General features: G+C 39.0%; 1 protein-coding gene across 1 annotated transcript; it reads right to left on the bottom strand.

Annotated features, from left to right (window-relative positions):
- Positions 1-3,668: 3,668 nt before the first annotated feature.
- Positions 3,669-21,119, bottom strand: cop1 (COP1 E3 ubiquitin ligase). Its single transcript, XM_067604970.1, has 20 exons — positions 20,312-21,119; positions 20,103-20,162; positions 19,511-19,608; positions 18,005-18,069; positions 17,775-17,894; positions 11,712-11,780; positions 11,501-11,560; positions 11,256-11,335; positions 10,902-10,965; positions 10,385-10,499; positions 9,705-9,840; positions 8,952-9,095; positions 8,752-8,860; positions 8,528-8,609; positions 8,316-8,432; positions 6,610-6,727; positions 6,226-6,350; positions 5,827-5,987; positions 5,461-5,505; positions 3,669-4,358 (listed from the first exon to the last, which is right to left on the bottom strand). The coding sequence occupies exons 1-20, from the start codon at positions 20,662-20,664 to the stop codon at positions 4,341-4,343; spliced, it is 2,139 nt and encodes a 712-aa protein (XP_067461071.1). The 5' UTR covers positions 20,665-21,119; the 3' UTR covers positions 3,669-4,340.
- Between the last annotated feature and the right edge of the window lie 737 nt (positions 21,120-21,856).

The following is a 21,856-nucleotide window of genomic DNA, read 5'->3' as shown; positions in this document are numbered from 1 at the left end:
ATGTTGGCAGCAAAGTCATGTTGTGTATAAATGGTTGGTGGTTGGTTGGTGGTTATAGCTGTCTGTAGTAAGCAAGTAGCTGTCTCAATACACATTTATTACTAAAAGGTCATTTTGTTGTGGATATCAGTGGTCAAAAGTGAATTATTTTCAAGAGAATAACCCAATGCAGGCAGCTCATATAGAGTTCATAACAACTGTTTCTGTTCACAATAGGGAGATGATTAAATGCAGAGTATTGCCTATAGCTGTACAATGCTTGAATGAAACTGAATAAATTCTCAGTTATTAGATGCGGCTTGTCTCTGTTTTTGCTTGACCAGCCATTACTTCAACACAAAAATTCAGTCAAACCTTCTAGTAAAAGCTAAAGTAGCAAATGATCATTCTTTTAAACTCCTGTGCAGTGGTTCTAATCTATCATTTCCAGCTATATTTTCACCACTTGTAGAAAATCATCACATAGTGCACAGTATAATCACTCCCTCCCAACTATAATTTCAATAATCAGTCAATCAGGCAAAACAAGAGAGGAGGAGGGATTGCAGCCATTTACTTTACAGTTTGTGTGTGATGACATTGACTTGGGTGAATTTACGTCATTTGAATATCTTGCTCTGGAACACATAGCAGAATTATCAGTACTTATCATTACAGTGTATCAGCCACCAGGATGTTCATCACTATTTCTACAGGAACTCTCAGAGCTGATCTCACTTGGTGTAACTAGATATGATCCTGAACGGAGATCTGAACATTCATATTAATAAAAAGATTGACTCCAAAGCTGTGGAGCTTATAAATTTACTGGATAGCTTTGAACTAACCCAACATGTAAATGAAGCCACTCATCAGCATGGTAACACTCTAGATTTAGTAATAACATAAGGGCATAAGACCATCACTGTGTGTTCTTTGACACCAACGTAACCTCAACAAAGACTAAAAGGGATTTTTTTGGTTCAGAAGAGATCCCTAGATGACAAGGCTGAAACATGTTTTCTAATATTATGAGATCAGTTGAGCCATACGGTTATGACTGCTCTTTAAATGACATGGTGAAAAAAAAATCAATAATGCACTAAAGTTAAAAAGAGGTCAACTGACAGAATCTCCCCATGGTTAAAGAATAACAGTGTTAATGAGATCAAGAGAATCTGTTGGGCAGCTGAAAGAAAACGGAGGAAAACTAGACTCACAGTCACTTTTCCAAGATTATTACAGAGCATGCTGGGACCTCTAGAATAATACTACTCAACACTGCCCAACAAACCAAATAAATGTACCTTATTCTTATTAGTGAAAAATTCCAGCACAGCTCTGCACAACTCCAACCTGAGCAGAGTTCTAATTAGCCAAATTCATTGAAAACACCTGTGCAAGCATATGAATTGAATGTTTTTATTTAATCTGTTATAGAGTTCTCAGTATAACCCAACACAGTTCAACAGTACCACAACCCACGGCCTCTAAAATGACCATAAAGTCAATCAACACCTCTCTAAAACAGATTAAAAGACTTTTAACCTCAATGAAGGAAGGGTTTATTGCTGCACTAGTTTTAGTTAGGTGTAACTAATAAACTGTCACGGGAGAATAAACATACTGTAAAAATCTGTTTTTCAATCATTTTACTGTAGAATATTGTTAATATAAGTTTGAACTCTTCTCAATCGTATGTGGACATGCTCTACAAAAAACACATATCGTCATGATTACTACAATTTATTAATAAAGAAAATTAAGAAGATAGTAGAAAAGAGATTGTAGGAATAAAGAAATGTTAAACACTTAATAAATATGATACAAAATTATCTTACTTTAATGAACAACCGTAAGGCCTTTATAAATGAGCAAATGAACAAGCCGTGATGAACAAGACAGTGAGATTATTGTAAACACATGCACAGACAAATACGAATGTGCACACAAACTTAATAGCTCACCCTTCCCGCCTAATCTATAGTCTTGATTGTGGAATGCCTTAGAACACACCTTTATAAATATTGTTGCATTATCTCATGTATTTTTTTTTTCATTTTCTGTTCAAATTTCTCTTCATGTAACTTTCATCTTGTAGATCTGAGAGTTGAAACTCCCTGTTGTGCTGTTGAGACTTAATCAGCCAACCGCTAATCCTTTGTTTTCTTCATTTATCATCACATTAAAGAAGCCCATGTAAAATTTCCTGAGTTGCAGAGCCACATTGGATGCATGTTTCACACATGCAGTAAAGTAGCCCCAGACGCCGTTTAGTGGTTCTTTGTTGTTTCAGCTAATACAGAAGTGTGTCTGATCCGCTGCGAGACTGAAGGTTTAAAAGATAACTATTTCAAACAAGCTTCAAGCACCACATATGAAAGCCATTAGCGATGACAGCAGTAAACACATCACTCACACATATAAGCTCAGTCGAGAGAATGCTCGAAAATACCAAAAATATAAAACATGACAAAATAGTTTCGAAATAATTTATTCAGTTGTATAAATACCTGTCTTAAGGAGATAAAGGCCTGGATGCACACAAATTTCCTCCAGTTAAACAGCAGCAGAACTGAAACTCTGCTTACTGGCACTCAACACCACATTCAGTCATCCCTCATCTCAGCTTTGACAGGACATCCCCCTTTTCCTCCTCAGTCACTCATCTGAATAGTAGGCTTGACCCTCAGCTGACTTTTGATGACTATATAACACATCTATGCAAAACCTCTTTCTAGCATTTCAAAAAAATCCTCAAACTCTGCCCCTCACTAACAGATGCAGAAAACTTGTCCATGCCTTCATCTCTTCAAGACTGGACTACTGCGATGAGCTCTTCACAGGGATCCCTGGCAGGAGCGTCTAGAAGCTCCAGTACATTCAGAAAAGCGCTGCCAGGATCCTGATGAGAGTGCGAAAGCATAAACATATAACACCAATTCTGTTTTCATTGCACTGGCTTCCTGTCTCCTTCAGGATTGATGCAAAGTCCTGCTACTCACATACGAATCCATCAACAGATATGCACCTCCCTTTCTACAGGAACTGATCACACTACAAGCCTCCACCCGCACCATCAGGTCTGTCAGCTGCTTGCTCCTCTGGGCTCTGAGTACTAAGCTCTGTACCATAGGGGGGGGGGGGGTGCATCAAGCTTATGAAACAACCTTCCTAACCATCTGAGGGCAGCACAGACCCTAGACTCTTTTAAAAACCTCTCTATTCAGGAAGGCTTTCTCATCTTACTATTTTCTTAGTTATTAATACATCTCTCACTCAGTTATCATAAAATAGGTAGGTCTTGATGGTTTTTATCAAATCCTGTCAAAGTGTCAAACTCAACACCACTCCACAGAAACTAACAGCAGTCGGCCTTAAAGTTACAACGCAGCTGAGATGTTTTTAAGCTACACTATGTTAAGAGTAATTCCACTGCTACTTTGAAAGAGCTAAATCGGATTCTGTGAGGTTATCTAGCAAGAAACAAAAAGATAATCCAGTTGCAGATCAATGTCGTAAGTTATATGAGAATCAAACATGTCAAATCTCATTTTGTTCAAATAGTAACAGAGATATCAGCACAGAGAGGAGTTTCGTGATATTTCCATAATTCATTGGTCTTCCTGTATTTCCATACAATACCTCAGTTTCTACACTCAAATGAACTGATGATACGCTTGACAGAATGAATTCAAGTCATATTTATTAAAACTGGTTTCTCCCAATCTGGAAAAAAAAAAAAACCCTCAAAAAAAACAACAAAAAAAAAAACAACACAAAAACTACACATAAAGAGGGAAAACAAGATTGACAAACAATGGGGAGGGGAGAGGGAGGGGGGGTTAAAAGCTTTATGTGAAGACATCATTTTTGTCATTTACTCTTGTGCTTTGGCCTTTAAAAGGGAAATGCATCACACTAGTAGAGTTTGGCTGGATTGTACCCTCAGGAGCAACAGCTTAATTAAAAAAAAAAAGGTACAAGATTTGATTTGACCTAAAACCACAAAGAGGTGTTCTATTGTAGCTGATATAACTTTACTGAAAAGAAACAAAAATGCTTTCTAAAGTCTCTTGTTCCGTTTTGTGCCCAGGCTAGGTCCTCAGTTTTTTTTTGCTGTAAAATGACAGCACATCTTCTCCTTCTACACTGATGTACTGGTCCAAAGTCTTTTCTTGCTGTCCAAAATTTGTAGCTCATTAAAATAAGACAGTTTCCGTTTATTCAGCTTTTCCCGGCGGTGTCGGGCGTCCTGGTTCAGCAGGCAGCCTGGCCTCTCCGTGCATCAGACTGATCCTCAACCAAACAAAGAGAGGCTGATGGTAGTTCTCATCACACAAAGAAGATCCGGTGGGCCTTCAGACGAGTTCGAGTACCTGCGTGGAGAGAAAAGACATGTTGATGTTACCTGGAAGGATGTTAAAAGTCCAAAAATAAGTGAAGACACAAAGCTGTGTACATCTGCTTATGTGGTTTCATGAAAATTCGCAAATAGGCTTTTAGAGCGTCTCTCAACCTGAGCGGAGCTATTTATGAAAAGATTTCAGATACTGTGTCCAGTGTTATATGAGTCACTGTTACGGAGCATGTTATGAAGGTGAAATGCATTTTGGGCTTTTTGTACACACACATCCAAAAATGACTGTTTCCATCAGAACTCTGATCTGTGTATGACCGCCAATAGCTCTGAGAGGCATTACATCTGTGTTATGGATGTGCCTCCACAGAAAAACATGATAAAAGCTGAATAACGCAGGCTGCTTTTGTTTTATTAGTATTAGTATATTATATAGTATTAGTTGATTGATTGAAACTAATTGGCCTTGTTTAATCAAGTTTCATTTTTTTGAGCAAAATGTCCCACATTCCAAGTTTGCACCTTCCCAAATGTGAGGATTTGTGGCTTCTCTTTGTTTTAAACTAAATATCTGGGTTTTGGACTGTTGGTCAGACAAAACAAGACATTTCAAGATGCCACTTGTAACTGTGGGAAATGTTTGGACTATTTTAAGACAAAGATTAATTGATTAATCCAGAGAACAATCAGCAGATTAATTGATATTGTATGGAAAACTGTAGGATACATTGTGGGGCAACAATACCATAGGGGTGCAAATAACAATTATTTTTTTTATTGATTCATCTTCCAAATATTTCTTGTTTCATTATTATCACCCAGAGCCTAGGGTGACATTAAAATTGCTCGTTTGTTGAAGCAGTAGTCTAGAACCTAAATATATTTTGTCCATTATCATATAGGACAAAGAAAAGCAGCAAATCCTCACATTTAAGAAGTGAATGTGTGAAATTTTCTGTATATGAATAAATTATTACAGTACTGTAGTTGCCAATTAAAATAATTTTCTGTCAATCAAATAAATCCCCTAACTAGACAGGATGCTTTCACTGTAGTTTATGACATGTGAAGCAACAGGCTTGTGGTTATTATCTTGTTTTTGTAAGTGTCAAAACACAAACCTTGATTGTTCCTTGACTGTTTGCAGCAATCAGTACGTTTGACTCCTGAAAAAAAGCATAACACAGTGCATGTTACTTCATGGATATTTAATTACCTTCAGGACAATATTAGAATAAAAAATGTGAATGTGACAATAATGAAAATAGGACTCTACTGTGAAAAAAATATTTGCTCAATTCCTTCTCCTAAACTGGAACATACTAAAGAGAATTGAATTGACCTTTTCCACGGCTAAAACACATTTTCAACTTAACAATAGATGGTGTGCATTACTCTGACATGATATGTTTTGTAAAAGCAGAGAGGAATAACTAACCAGCTGGTCTAATATTCCCAAAACCGTAAAAATAATGAAGTGAACTCACTCCATCAGGCAGGGCCCTCCAGCAGACAGCACTGACAAACTCGTTGGTGTCGTCTTCCTTTTTGTCCTTGTCCAGGACGCTCTTCACTGTGTCAAACTTGAACGTTAAAAGTGTCTTGGAAAGTCCTTTGTAGTATAGGTACAGGGAATTGTTCTCACTGCCTGTATACACACACACACACACACACACACACACACACACAGACAGGTGATGTATTATTGACATTAACATCATGTTTAGATATGGTATTTGTACAGTTACAGGGATCTGCAAGCTGTTGTTACCGCCAGTGGTATTGTCTCCCTGTGTGGCTGAACAAATATCAATGAAATACTGCATTACAGATTCATTTTCAACATGGCCGATATCCTCTAGGTTTTATTCAAAGTAAAGGCTTACCACAGGCAACATAGTCTCCATTGGAGGCCAGGCCTACAAAGTTCTTCTCGTTGATGTGACCCTTGAAGGAGCGCAGGCAGTGAGGTTTGTTGACATTCCATAGTTTCAGCTGACTGTCTGTCGACCTGTCATGTAAAGAGTTTTAACACAGAAGTGTCGGGCGTTTAGGTGAATCTGGGTATTTTTTGTGAAAATCAGCATATGTATCTTTGCCAGCTCATGCAACAGCTTATAAGCACTCAGTTAATGATGTAATCAGGGTTCTAAATTGGAGACAATATGACACATCCAAATATATGTATAATAAAACTGAAGAAAACAAACAAAAAAAAAAACCCAAATCAACTGTGAAACCCTGCTGTAAATAAAACTAAGATGACTTACGCAGAAACGATTTCTTCTCCGTTGACAAACTTGGCGTAGGACACAGCTTTCCTGTGGCCTTTGAACACCATGATTGGCTGTTTAGTGTTGCGCAGATCGTAGTAGTGGACACAATGGTCTGTGAACAAAAGGAAAAAAAAAACAGTCCTGAAGACGTTGTTTGTATTCAGACGGAGGTGGTTGGGGGTGTTGACTGTAAGGTTACTTGGTTAGGTGTCTTCTAGAATGATCCATCGTTCAATTCAGGTTAGGCTTTTTTTGGTTCTGGGTTTTATTACATCAACTACAATTTGGAATATCAAGAACACTATGAAGGTAGATTAACTTTATAAATTAACTTCATATATATTAACTAAGTTAACAAAAATAAATAAATACATTTTGCCATGGACCAGTCTACATATTAACTAAGTAAACAAAATTACTGTCAATTACTTTATTTAGCTGAACTGCAGAGGGTACCAGGCCTTCATTGGAAGCATTAGAGAGAGGCTTTATTTCTAATTTCCTCATAAGTATAAGTATATTTGCTCATATTTTAGTACAAAGCCTCCTTGTCTTCTGATCTGCGTCCATTTGCTCTGTTAGTTTTTTGTTAATGCGTCACTGGTAATTATGGTAATACGCACCAGAGACTTCCGCCAGCCGAGACAGCTAACCTCAGGTTAGTCCTCTGCTAGCTTGAATGGGGATGAAATAATTTAATCGTGCGGATCTTCTAGACTTTCCAAATGTTATTGGACTGAATGGATCAAATTCTGACAGTGAAATGAGTCATTTCATGGGTGTTGTGTGGGTTTTGATACATTAGTAACGTAATGACAACAGCGGTGGCTGCAGGTTGGGGGGGGCTACACGGAGGACGGAACCCTGTCGCAAGACCGTGGACATTTGTGTCGCAGTTTTGATCTCAGTTTCAGAACTGTTACACCCTAAGTGTCCTCCATAACTTCTAACAATGTCAGGTCGTATCAGTGCCATATCCAGCAACAACCGAGGCAGGTAGCCAAAGGGAAATGGTGGCGCAAAGTCTTTTGTTGACGCTTTCTAAAATATGTTTTTCTAACAAGTTATGTGCTGCTGGCTTTAAGTCCAGAGTCTGAATTTTACTCCTGACAGTAAACCAAGGAGGGGTTTCCTTTTCCAGGCTTAGAGGACTTGGACCTCAGAGACACAGAGAATGGGGTAAATAAGCCAGGGCAATTCACCGCTGGATAACACAGAGCTCTGTTCATCCAATGTTCGTTACTCAAAGGACTGTTTCTGTTTACAACAAAATATTTCTAATTCTTATATCTCCTTTGGGAAAGTAATAAATGAAGATTTCAGAAGTTTGTCTGGACCACCGGAGTCTGTGTGACCACAGAAGAAATTTAGTTGTCTACCAGGAGAAAGTGCAGTGGTGTAAGGTGTTTGTACCCTGTCAGAGCACAACAATAATGTTACATCCCAATGGGAAAAGACGTTTATCTGCCTGTGATTTTGAAGGAGACAGCTGGCAGCACTGACCAAATTCTCATGTTATTTACTATGGACTTTTGAACTTGGATGTATAAAAAAACCTGAACTGGATGTAAGGCCCAGGTAAAACTATTATCATCCTGCAACCTATGTATTGCTGAATCTAAATCTGCTGATACACCCTGTTAGACAAAGAAAACAAAAAAAATCTAATACTCAAAACCTAAATCTAATCCTCATCTTACCTGCACAGCCAAACGCCAGATGATACCTGGATGTTGGACTGAACTTAACACAGCAGACATTGGCCTTGGCCTCAATACTGGCCACTGAGTTGTCAAGATTGGTTGACCATAACTTCACTGAAAAACAAACATGAGAACATTTCATGACGGTTAAAAGAAAGGTGTAATAGAAACTGGAAAGTGGGAACATGATTTCAGACAGACTCAGTTACCTTTAGCATCATCAGAACCGGAGGCTAAGAGTTTGGGGTCCATCAGATTGAAGTCGACGCTCCAACACCTTTTTTCGTGTTCCTGAAAAGAAAGCAACAGAAATCTTAAAAAGGTCATCATGACAACAGTATTGATGAAATGGATTTTTTAAACCAAGCGATCAATTTGGTCAAACACGGAGTTTACCAGTATTGACAACGCTCTAGGACCTGGGCATCATTACCTGGTAGACTTTGGACCTGTGGCCGGTGAATCCATCCCACAGGATGACGGTACCCTCATAGTCACTGCTTGCCAGAAGGTTCTTGTGATAACTGCTCCAGCTGATACAGCTACAGTAAACAAGTTTGGAATCACTTTCATTATAACATTTACACTACTCACATTCTTAAAAAACGTCATTAGTTCATTTTTGGCTTTTACCTGATTTTGGAATTGCAGGTCATTTCGTTGACAGGGTAGTGGATGTCCACTGCATCCTGGATCACGGTGCCATACTCAAACACCTTGATTTTCTTGGTCACACCAGCGATGGCAAAGTAGTCACAGTCACGGTCAAACTCAATACTAAAACACAGGTGAGAATACAGTCACTGAAAAAGAGTAGACTGAACAAGAATAAAACATTTCTATGCATTTTCCACTTTATAGTAGGTAACACACTGAACATATGGACTGTGATACCAATGTTGTGCTACTGAAAAGTAAACAGAGTAAAATATATATGAAACTACCATTGGGCTAGGGGCATTTTTAAGCACATATGGGAGAAACCATTAGATTAAACTGCACAATATGACATAATTAGAATCTGTAGGGCAATGACAAAACAGATTCACTAAGACTTGTGTTCCTTGTTTAAGACAATATGTATATTTAAGAAAATATGAATTTCGACTTTGGTCTGACATATAACATATTGACTTTGTTATTTTCTGCTGTGCAGCTGTATAACAAACATACAGTATACTGCAGTTGTTATAGAGGATAAGTCATGAACAGGTCAGACCATCCACATAGCCTGACCTGTTTCATTAAACAAGTCACACATTTCTGTTCACTTATTTATGGAGAACATCATTTCCATAATTTCTCCATGTGACATCAGGCTTCAGAATCGTGTTAATTACACAGCGAGTCATTAAAGATTGATGCTGCAAGGTGTATAAGACACACCTGGAGACAATACTGGAGCCGTTGTAGAGGTCACTAGCGTAGGAGAGGGTGGCCAGCGGCCGCACAGAGTTGTAGCGGGTGAACTTGGACAGACACTCCATGAAGTCATCGAGCTGGTTCAAGTTCCTGCCTTCATCTAAAAACACCAGACATGCACTTTAAATTCTGTTCAGAAGAAGCAATGGGGACAAAAACTAACTGCATGTTATTGACAAAGAGAGGAAAAACATTAGCAAGCTGAATGATGAAGAAGTTTTGGCTTACTTAACATCAATAAATTCTCATCACATTGACATAATAACCAAACACAAAGACCATTTGTACTGTGTGCCACATGTCAGATTTCCCTGGAAGCCCGCCAGCTTGCTTTGCAACACAAAACAGAATAATGGTGCATTCTTTCAATGCTAAGAGCTGAGACTTGTCATCAGAAACATCAAGAGCAGTGACGTTTGTGGTAAATGTGGCTGTCATTTTAGGAAATAATACTGGGGTGTGGCAGACACTATCATCAATCCACTCATCTCCTAAAGTCAATATCCTGCTTCTTCAGACGACTGGTGTACGACATCAGAACAACAGATATTTATCTGACAGCAGATGTTTGTAGTCCGGTTGCTGTAGTACTGTCAACAACCACAAATGAAGGACACTGATGGTATTTATTGTAGGATCGCTACCTGTGATGCGTGACATTTTGTTGGAGAAGTAGCACTGCTCCAGATCGTCGAAATGAGCCGTCAGCCGTTTCCTCCTTGACGCCAGAGTGCTGTTGTACCAGGTCTGTCTTTTTCCCTGTTTGAGAGTACAGTCAAGTTATCTAATAGAACATCAGTAACTCAGTGCTAAACTCATACTAACATTTACACTGTAAAAACTCATTTATAGGGTTAGGGTTTAGGGGTTAGGGTTATGAGACTGTAACTGATTTTTCTAAGTATATGCCTACATTCAATAGGCCCTGCTTTTTTTTAGTGATTCCACACTATGTGTCAAAAACATGTATATGTATATATATTTGTTTGAAAAGGAATTGAAGTTTTTTTTCCTTTCATTTAATAGTCAGTGGTCTGCATCCACATAATTTTAGGGACTACAAAACATTTTCAATCAAACAAGAACATGAAAATAACAGGAATGATTTTCAAACAAGGTTACAAATAAATAAAAAACAGCAGCTGCGTTTTTATGACTGACCTGGGCTGTTCCACCAAATCCTGGAGGTTGGCTGTAGTCTGGTGGCTCCATAATACTACTACAGCTACTCAACAAACAAACAAACAAACAAACAAGTACACACAGAGTTGTTTTTAAGTACATGAAATGTGATAGTGTACTGACTTTGTTATGTCCCGCTGAGTAGCTTCACAATAAACATACAGTATACTGCAGTTGTTATTGAAGATAACAAGCAAAACATTTCAATCAGTAAGCACAGATCTCTGCTGGGAACTAGTTTCTATTTTTGTAAAAGAAAAATAAAAAAAAGAAGCTGAATGATGTTTGTACAGTGATGTATGATAGAGATAATTAGTTAGAGGCCAGTCGTACCTGGGTGCTGGTGAGGGAGCCTCTACATTAGGCACCGTACACTCTGCCTCCATCATTGGAGAGTACAGCCCGCTCATTTCCTGGAAAAATACACAGGAATAACATGTTTGGCTGTCTAGATGAAGACAATATAAAACAAGTTCATAATCATGTGCACTGCTCCTCTATGTTTTCTATGAGAACATGCTGAGAATTAGAGTTTGGTAACACATCTTCAGACTATGTCAGGGGGTGAGTTACTTTACCTCAACACGCTTAATGTCCTCTTCAAGAAAGTTAAGCTCTTTCTGTAGTTGCTCCAGTTGCTGTTGACAGAGACACAAACAGATAAATAATCCTGCATGTGGTCTTTTTTTACACTTAAAACTTTGTTTTATTTGTACAACGTTGAGTTTTCTTCAACAGAAGAAGCTCTGTCTGTAAAATGTGGACATTATTTATATAAAACAACAGTACCTCTCTCTTGTTTCTCCTGGCCTCTTTAAGAAACTCCATGAGGATCTGTCTCTGAGCTGCTTGGGATTCCTAGTGGAGAGACGGACATCATTCATAATCTCACACAACTACAAGCGAAGCCGCAGATTACCTTTGCTTATCCGTTGAAAAGATAATAAAAAATAATATAAAAATGTTAAGACCTCAATGGGAAACACATGACGAACAGTAAAGCTCTGGACCCTCTAGGTTAATCTTGTTTTTTCAACATTGTTGTTTTTGCTCAGAAAAACAAAATGATGTGGAAAAGTTTGTACATATTCTTAGATTCACATCACATACACACACATGTCTTCATCAAGTGTACTTCCACTCAAACTAAAACCTTGTGCAGAAAAAGGGCAAGAACATTTGGAGTCATTTAATAAAACCTTAATATATGTGGGCACATGAAAAACAACTGACACCTGAGAATACCCATCTCAGTCTTCTTCTATGCAAAATGAGCCACAGATCATTGTATGCTATTTGACTAAACTACAGGAAACAATCCCAAACCCAAGGGTTTATAGGGTGTTAAAAGTTGAATGTTGACAACCGTGGCCAGAGGTTTCTCATGCTTCAAATGCCTAGCATAACAAAATTTACCAAGGGCAGGAAGTTAAGTCAAATTTTGGACTAACGCTCATATTTGGCAACCTCTTTATGTGGTCTAAACTAACACAAACAGCAGTCAAAGTAAACTACAACAAAAACTCCAGATATTTCCTTTAAGTAGCTTGAGGGCGAAATACTTGATGAAAGCCCAACACAAAACACAGGATCGGAACCTGCTATCACTCCCACACTGTGTGATAAAAACTAAAACTGGACAACTAACATGTAAGTTAAAGGTTTCTGAAGTGATTATAAGTTTACATCTGTAGCATTTGTATAATACAGGAGTAATACAGTCCAATATTTCCAATTAAGATCTGCTGACAAACACAGAAAATACTGATTTTATCTGTATCAATTATATATGTGACTACATCTGTAACTGACACGGTCAAAAAACATACTGACTAGTCCTTTAAGTTGCAAAATCTGTAAAAACAAAAACAAAAAAAGGAGTGCATTTGGTTAGAAAGTATGAATTTGATGCAACCATCAAATTTGATCTCTAAATAAAGATTTAAAATTGATAGCTGACATTTGATCAAGTAGAAGAAGTGAGCGCTAACAAAAATATATCAGAAAATGTTCTTTGAAACAAGACTAGGTCATAACCTGGTATATGGCTGGACTGTGTATGTAATGTTTGAAGATATACGCATAGATCTGTGTGTTTAAATGTAATATAAAGATGCTAACTTCTTCAAGAATTCCATTTTATGAATGTAAAATTTGGCTAAAATAACGAGCAAATGACATTGTTCATTGCTGTGAAATTAAGATGTGTTGAATATTGATAATAAATCTTCTTCTTTCAGTAAAATTTCATTACCAAAATATTTAAGATCCAACTGAAAATCAGCCAAAAGCACACACATGTTCTAGTGTTTCACCATGTAATTACAAAGAACATTTGTCTTCTATATTAGTAATGAACGTGATAATCAATGTGATATATCATACTGTATAATACCAGTTGACAGTGTGTTAATTACAGTACTATGCTCAATTGGGGAGACAGGAACACTATATTTCTCTATAAAACCTTAATATGAATACAGAAGCACTTCACAATTAAATAGCTGTTTTACAAGCAAAATGTTGTTAAACCAATTTTCAGAAAGTAATGATTTGTTTTCTGTACATGTTAACATTATTCCATTTGTGAGGAGAATATTTGTGCCTGTATAGAAGGGACCAGCTCCAACTTGCCTATGAAAGTTGGAGTTTGATAGGAAGTTTACTGACAGCATAAGGAAACATTATTAGAAAAATAATACCACTTACTTTATTTTTTTAAACAGTTTGGGATAATATTCCACATGCTATCTGGATCTTTTAGAAATCTTTTGATCCAGTTCATTTTGATAATATGGTTGAATGAGGAAAAGTCCAAAATGTTAAGACCTTCTGTTAGAGACATAGAGAAAACCTCCTTTTTACCTTGTGTGGCTTATTTTTCCAAAGAAAAGTTAAAACGCTTTGCTAAACAAGAGCTTTTGTGTTTGGTGAGGAAAAGACATAAGAGACTCTTGTTTTTGTATAATGGGCTGCTGGAGCGGCCCACATAGCGACCGGCCCACCGGGATTTCTCCCGTGCTTCCGATGGCCAGTCTGCCTTGGGATGACAACAGACGTTGACTGGTCATCTCAGGAGTGGAGCTGCTGGCTGTTTGCACCCGGCCAGCGGCTCCTCACATCATCCCAAAACATGGGAGCAAATTTCCAAATGGTGTTATTGGATAAACTGACCACATAGTGGGAATCTAAACGGTTACATTCTCACCTGAAAAATATTAAAACTTAATAAAGTGACATATTAACAGCCCTACAACAACATTTACAACAGCTTTAGGCCTGCCTCACAATCATCAAAACCATTTGGTGCGAAATGCATTCTGGGATACTTGGCTGTCCCACTTCAGCCAACCAATGGTGTAACTCCGTCACTCATTCAGTCAGTCAGTGACTCAGTGACAGACAGACATTCGGGGTTTGTAGGGCTGGCCCCGCTGTTGCGGTCCAGCCAAAAAATTAAAAGCAGCTGCTAAATTCAGTCAATGAGCCAGATGAACTATTCCACCAGGCAGATGAACAGAACCAGGATCAGTAATGCAGTAGATAGTGTGGTCAATCAGAAATTTGACCTGGCCTCTTTGCATAAATACAAAAGGGAGAACTGTGGAATAAAAGCTTGGAAGCAGCGACATAACAGCTGATAAAACATCTACTGGCAGTTCAGAAAACGTTGATTGTCAGAGTCATTTCTGTTACAACCCGTATAAGAAAAATTGAGTAATTGAATATCGCATTCTTGTGAATTCTCAAGTGTCTCACTTCACAGGCATCAAAGAGTGAACCGCACGAAGTGGGACTGCGCATGGGGACATGGACAATCCCGCAGGCGTTACATCAATGCTTAGCAGTTTTTTTTCACTGACCAGTACAGTCAGATCAAATAAAGCAGTGCCTCGTGAAAAGAGCACATCTGTGTGCTGTACTCCTCCTTCAATTTGACCAATATAAACCAGTAAAGAAATCCTGCTACCGTTGTGGTGTTCCAGGACACTAGCTTTAAGTTTGTCTTTATGCCCTCGCAAAGTCATTCTCATGCTTCACCCGAGCTGTTGAGGTAGTAGCTCTGACGGAGGCTGCTGCTGCTCTACGGATGAAAATAAGCCTGCCGTCTATAAACTGTGGTTTTAAACAATCCAGTGGAACACCATCAATGTTTCCCTAATAAACACCTTATTTCTAGCCTGAGTGCTTTCCAAAACTAAAGCTCAGACAAGCTCGTGTTTCTTGTGTAACCACTTGGAGTCAGGTTTTGATTACAGGAGGGGGTTCATGTTAATGGGCCTCATTCACTAATATGTGCGTAGAAATGAAATGACTTTGAGCACAAAATAAGCGTGCACTCAAAATTATCGTCGGATTCATGACATGTGCACACTGGTCCATTTTGTTCTTAATTTTGTTCTGAATCAGAATCATTCTAGATTGACAGGCGCATCCCCGCTATTGATCATTTCCACACTACCACACCCCCATTTCTCTATATAAGGAAAGCTGTGTTGGAGGGCCATGATGGTAAAAATGTAGAAAAACTTTGCTGCTAGTGAAATGCAAACAATAGTTTCTGAAGTAGATGGTAAACAACCGTTTGGGGCCCGATTGTGAATCCTGTATACAGTCTGCATGCCTGTTGCACTATTACCTCACAGTACGTCCGTAACTAAATAAATAGATCTCTACGGCTGCACCAGGTGTGCATCATGTTTGGTGGCCGTGCTGTAGTGAAAGCAGAGTGTCTCTCGCTGTGTCACTACTGCTCTGTCAGACTGTGAGGACAGTGAACAGGCTGCTGGGTAACCAGCTACAAATATCAAATCTGATGGCAAAATTAATCGCTGTCATATTCCAATATGGAAATTCTGATATATAAGCTACTGTCATCTAAAAGTGGAAACAGGACAATTTTAATATATTAATAACTTCATTACATTTATAATGATGATTTATGGATAACGTCTTAGCTATTGATTTTATAATTAGTGAATAAAATGTGTATTAGTAGCAATTTCACACTTTAAATCTTGTTTAATTAGGCCCAATCATGTTTTGAATAATTGTGGTTCTAATAAACTGTTTACATTGAATAAATATTGAGCATATCATTTTATTAAGACTGTTTATGATTTGTGTGTAACATGGTCTGAGGCATATGTAAATTTGTTCGCAGAGTAAGAACAAATTCAGGTAAGAACATATCAATGAATCCTGGATTTGTGCTTAAAACATTTGTACGCACGGTTAAAGCACAGATGTGTGCGTACGCACTGTTTGTGAACGAGGCCCAGTGTGAGCAGTTCACAGGTACTGTATGATCTGAATACTCCTGTACTGAGGGCAGATTCAACAGGCCTGTGATCATTTCATACCTTTACGCTGCTTTCTGAGAAGACTTTTGAAATGGCAGGAAGAGAGACAACAGGCTTCTGTTGCCTGAAGGTTTGATGAATGGCTATGATGAAGAAAGGGGTCAAGAACTGTCTACAAGCCAATATGTCATTCAAAACATGATCATGAACATAAGCAAAGAGAAAAATGTTGATAAATTGCACCAGGTGAGCCAAGGAGCAAGAATCTGACAAAAACATATGTTGGATTTTGCAGACAAACACACAGGTACCGATCTATCTGCAACAGGTTATCAATCTAATACTAGTGTGTGCACCTGTTACTATGACAGCCACTCAAAGAGATACTGCATGTGTGCGTGTGTGTGTGTGAAGGAGGGAGAAATATAACGATAAGCATGTGTGTCCCAGAGAGAAGCTGAAGATGGTGTGCAGCTCCCTCTGGAACGCCATACTGAGTGTTTGCAATTTAAAAGCAGATGCTCGGTGCAATTTCTCCTCACATGTGATGCAACTCAGTTTCAAAACAAAAACTCGATGCCTTCTATCGCTCTGAGAGAGTGCTGATGGGACAGATCATAAGTCAACAGGATAGACTGTGGTACCCACTTCTCTTTTCCTGTGACTTGTTTTCATTTCACACAGATTGCCAAAAACAAGTAAAAAAAGGGGATGTTTCATATTCTCGGAGTAAGGTTTTACTGCATGTACACAGTAATTGTCAGTGTGATCCAGGAAACACACATTGTATTTGTAAGTATTACAGAATAATACCACTCAATTTTTGACTCTTTCCACACAGCCTCAAGCATCTCTTTGCAGAAAAACAGGGTACCGCACGTATAATATGGTACAACTGCAAATCCCAGATACGCCGTCGCTCATGCACTCACATTTAAAAGGACCGTATCAGCTGGGAGAGCGACTGCTAAACCACTTCCTCACACTGTATAAAAGCTGGTATGATGCATGCAGTCATGCTGAGAAAACTCCCATAATCATGTACCTACAGAGAGATGACAAAAACACTCCCCTGTCATCCTTCCAGAACTAAATGGGGAGGCTTATAAAACTGTTTTGATGATTTAAATATTTCATAATAATGAATAAATATTGTCTAGATATGTGGTTATCCTGCGGAGAGTCGCATGGAGCCTGCGAACAGACAAAAATGCTTCCTGATGTCAGTTCTGATCACTGATCCACTGTGACGCCTGTTTTTCAGTGTAAAGAATTCATCTGTCATAATCATATGATCTCTTCATCAAATCCTCGAATTTCATGCATGGTTAACCCCCGATTAGTCTTATGTGTGAATCTTGACTCTGTGTTTTTCTCCTTTAACATAGAACAACAGCTTATGAGTCATCTGTGACTCATTATAACTTCATACCTTTTACCATCAAATATTGCCAAACGCAACGTGAGCTTTGAACAGCCAAAGTGCAAGAAACGGCCGAGAGCAAACAGAATGAAACGCATGTCCGATCACTCTTAGACCTGTACTTACCGCCTCCAGCTGCTTCTTCTTCTGAACCAGCAGCTCCAGCATCAGGTTGACATTTGCAAGGTCCAAGTTCTCTTGATCAGGACTCAACACGTCCTGGAAGACCTGCCACCTGGACCCATTCTGCAGGGTCAGAGACACCGATTAGCTAGAAGAACTTTTCCAATAATGTGAGAATGAAAATCAGTGTATGTGTGTATGAGATAGAAAACAACTGTGTGTAACAGACTTACAGGATGATCTAATTTTAGTCTCTTCTCCTCCGACCTTTGTTTCTGTTTAAGGATCAGTTCATTCACTGGGAAATAGTGAGATGAGGTGGGGTAGGTGGTGGGGAGGGAGGTAAATGACATGAGGTAGAAAAGCTCAATAAGTAAATGTCAGAAACAAGAGCAAACTGTGACTTAAACAGAGGAGCAGCAAGTAGTTGCTTCATGATATACTGCGGTAAAAAAAAACAAAAAAAAAAATCAGATAAAATAATGATACCGCTTCCAGTTTCATTACCATGATAGCGAGATTATGTGCTTTCAAAAACTCATACAGGATGCTTTTATTGCAGTTTATCACCGGAATCTGTGCTGTTCAGGATGTGAGAACATAAACTGAGCCATCTATACTTGATGTTTATGTATAACATGTGTTCTTGTTTTCTGGATTTTTAATCTTTTATTTACTTTTCAATCCACTGAGATTCCAGTTAAGCCTTTTACAAGCTTAGTAAACTTCACTTCAAAAGTAGTTAATGTTTAAAACCTCTTTCTGCAACTTTAATATGGGATTTGAGCAGAATAACATTAAATGCTTGATCAAATATTTCTCACTAGTAGTATTACATCACGGGCCTTGTTCACACCTGGTGTTAACATGCATCTTGGGTGATCCGATCACAAGCGGACAGCTCTGAGTACGTCTGCTCGCGCCTAGCATTGGAATGCATCTCCACATGATCGACCACTTCCTGTTTCATGTTCATGCAAATAAACATGTACGTCATTTCCATTTGCGAAGACCAAACGCGTTGTTGTTTCTAAGTTTGCAAAGACCTTGGCACACAGGCAAAATCAAAACTCATCGAACCAAATCAAGAGTGTTTCGTGTGTACTCCGCAAGAATCCGTTTAACCTGTTGTTGTTGCTTCTTCTTGTTTCGCATTTTAGTACGACGCTGTTGGCAGTCGCGGATGAGTACGTACTTCCGCTTACAAAGAGTACGTCGGTTGAGTAGGCAGTCCTTCAACGTGGCCCGTGACACATTCACGTACACACTGCTAAAAGAAAAGAATGTGGACAAACGGAGCCCAGACCACCTCCAAATGTGGTCTGAGCGATCGGTTCTCAATGTGTTTTGGGTGCATTCATACCTGTACTTAGCGCTGTCCACTTGTGATCACCCAAGATGCATTTTAATGCCAGGTGTGAACAGGGCCGACCCTCATTTCCATTCAATTCCATTTCACTAAATATTTATATATTCAATTTTCCTCTTAATTTATCATAGTAGTAGCATCAAAATGTCAACAAAACAATTCAAATTGTTTGACTCTTAAATCATTATGTATTATAGTGCTATGGAGGTGCACCAAGCAACTAACATGCAATTATATGTTTGTGGGCTCAGCACTGTCAGAACATTTTCATTTCATAATTGTTTTCTGATCATCTGGAAAAAACATAAAAATACACAGAGAAACACTTCATAGTGTATATAAATCCCACTTCAACCTTTTAAACACTTACCAAGAAAGTTTGGATAAAGCTGATCCACATTATCAACAATATAGTTACACTTGGGACATCTGTTGCTATCCTCCAGGCTCTGGCGGATACACTTGAAGCTGCAGGAGGGAAAACACAGGTTAAACTACACAGAATTAAGCTTTGTGTTTTTACAGAGAAAAAAGGTGTGAATAACTGAAATAGAGCTATGAAAGAGCTACCAGCTATTAAGGTGGACGTGTACACATGCACACACCCCCTTTACTCATCCGCCCATGCATGTTGAATTTTGCATCAACAGACACAAATGCTCAAATATTTTGCAGTGGGTGAAACAAGTGATGTAAAGACTGACTCAGGTTTGTTGTAGAGGGAACCTACATACGGCTTTAAAACTCGCTGAGGTGTAGAAATACCAGTAGGTCTGTTTAGAGTTTGAGGAAGGTAAAATTATGTGGCAAGTAACATACATTGTTGTTTGTGACTATGTTAAATGTAAGAGACCAGTTTTCTACACTTTGCTGTAAAATTCCTTTAAAACAGCTCACCGGGTGTGTCATTGCTCTTAGCTTCAAAACATTTGCTGTGTAAACAACTACAACCCAACACTTACCAAAAGCTGTGCCCACACTTAGTCATGTGTGCCTCTTCTATCATTTCGAAGCAAATCGGACTGAAAAAGTAAAACACAAAACACTGTTAAATGAGTGCCAAAATTCAACTTCCAAACTTCTGCAACAATTGTTTTACAGCAGCATTTGAACGTAAGGTACACTTTGCAGAAGTAAGTCTTCCGCTGTCACTCCAGAAAAAAAAACTAACCACACAAAATCGTTGCTTTTATCTTCGTATGAATTTAAGAGGCCGTTGCAAAGGGGGGCTTGGTGGAGGGACTTCTTCCTGCTGCCTGAGGACGCAGAGGGTCTGCTCAGCGAGGCGAACCCACCCCGGGGCGACGGCACGGCGGCCAAAGTTGGCACCGACAAGCCGCCCTCGCCGACTGCTGCCAGGGTCCGGGAGGGCACAACATTTCCAGCACTGTTACCATTACTTGTAACGGCGCTACTCCCACCGTCACCGGTCGTGTTCCCGGTGCCTCCTGTGCTGCTGCTGCTACTTGTGCTGGGCACTGAACTTGCCCCGCCAGCGCTCTGCTGTGACCGGTTGCTTGACATCTTGCAAGGCCGACTAGAAACTCCCCAAAATCCGCTGCGTTTCTGTTCAAAGCATCCGGACAGCACTGCTATTTGGCTACTTTAGCAGGCTGGCTAGCTAGCTGGCTTGCTTATGTGCTAGCATCCTGGGAGAAAGCAGCAGTGGCCAAACATCCAGCGTATTTAAAGTCTCCTGTTGGTGTCTGCCTCGTTTCTGTCACTGACGGGCTATTTAAAAACTACTGCAATATAAAAGGGAAAAGACACGAACATTGAAACGGACAATAAAAAAAATCACAACTGCGTTGTCCAGGAGATTAGCCGGCTAGCAACTGTTAGCTACGAAGAGGAATCTCTTGAGTTTCCTCGATTACCCAGGTACCCAGTGTCCGCCCGGCTTTCAAACACCTCCCTCTAGCGAGGGGGAGTTTAACTGCTCTCATGGAAATATCCACACAGCAATAACTGTGGTTAAATAGGCAGTTTCCAACCTGGGATCGGGACCCCCACAAAGGGTCGCTGGATTAATATAAGGGGTCGCGAGATGATTGGGCAGGATAGGACAACAGAAAAAAAAACATATCGAACACACAAAATGTATTTTTCAAGCTTTACACTAATTTTTGATTTATTTATTGTGAATTACTGTAGTTTATCTCCTCAAGCCTCTAAAAAACTATGAGTCTGATACACAATGCAACTTGTGAGGAGGCGTCCCAGGTAGACTTTGCTTTATTTTAAGGGGTCACAAGCCAAAAAGGTTGGGAACCACTGTTCAAAATCACCATAACAGGTTGTAAATGTTTCTGCCCAAATGTATTATTTCATTATTTTCAGAATGCATATGTGCTTACACTGAGTGAACAGAAAGATAGAAGCTCCTAAATATATTTAATTCAACAAATTTTTTAAAAAATCCTTTAATAAAAACTACCTTTGTGAAATTGAGTAATTTTAATAACAATATGTCTATGGCAATAGGCTGTAGTTTGTGGTGTCGCACTGTAATCCATTATATTGTGCAGTCATTTTAATATAGCTATAAGTAGACCTCTGAGCTTCATACTGCATCTGCATCCGATACTGTTAGAAGCTCAGAAAAAGCAAGGGGACCTTTCAGTTAAGACTATTTTTTCACAGATACATCCAATCCAATACGCCACCTCAAAACACAGCCTGCAGACGTAAAATTGAGTCAACACACAAGGTAAAT

The sequence above is a fragment of the Thunnus thynnus genome, chromosome 12 (genome assembly GCF_963924715.1).
Source record: "Thunnus thynnus chromosome 12, fThuThy2.1, whole genome shotgun sequence".
Lineage (NCBI taxonomy): Eukaryota > Metazoa > Chordata > Actinopteri > Scombriformes > Scombridae > Thunnus > Thunnus thynnus.
Note: the sequence above shows the minus strand (reverse complement) of the source record. Positions and strands in the feature narration are given on the sequence as shown.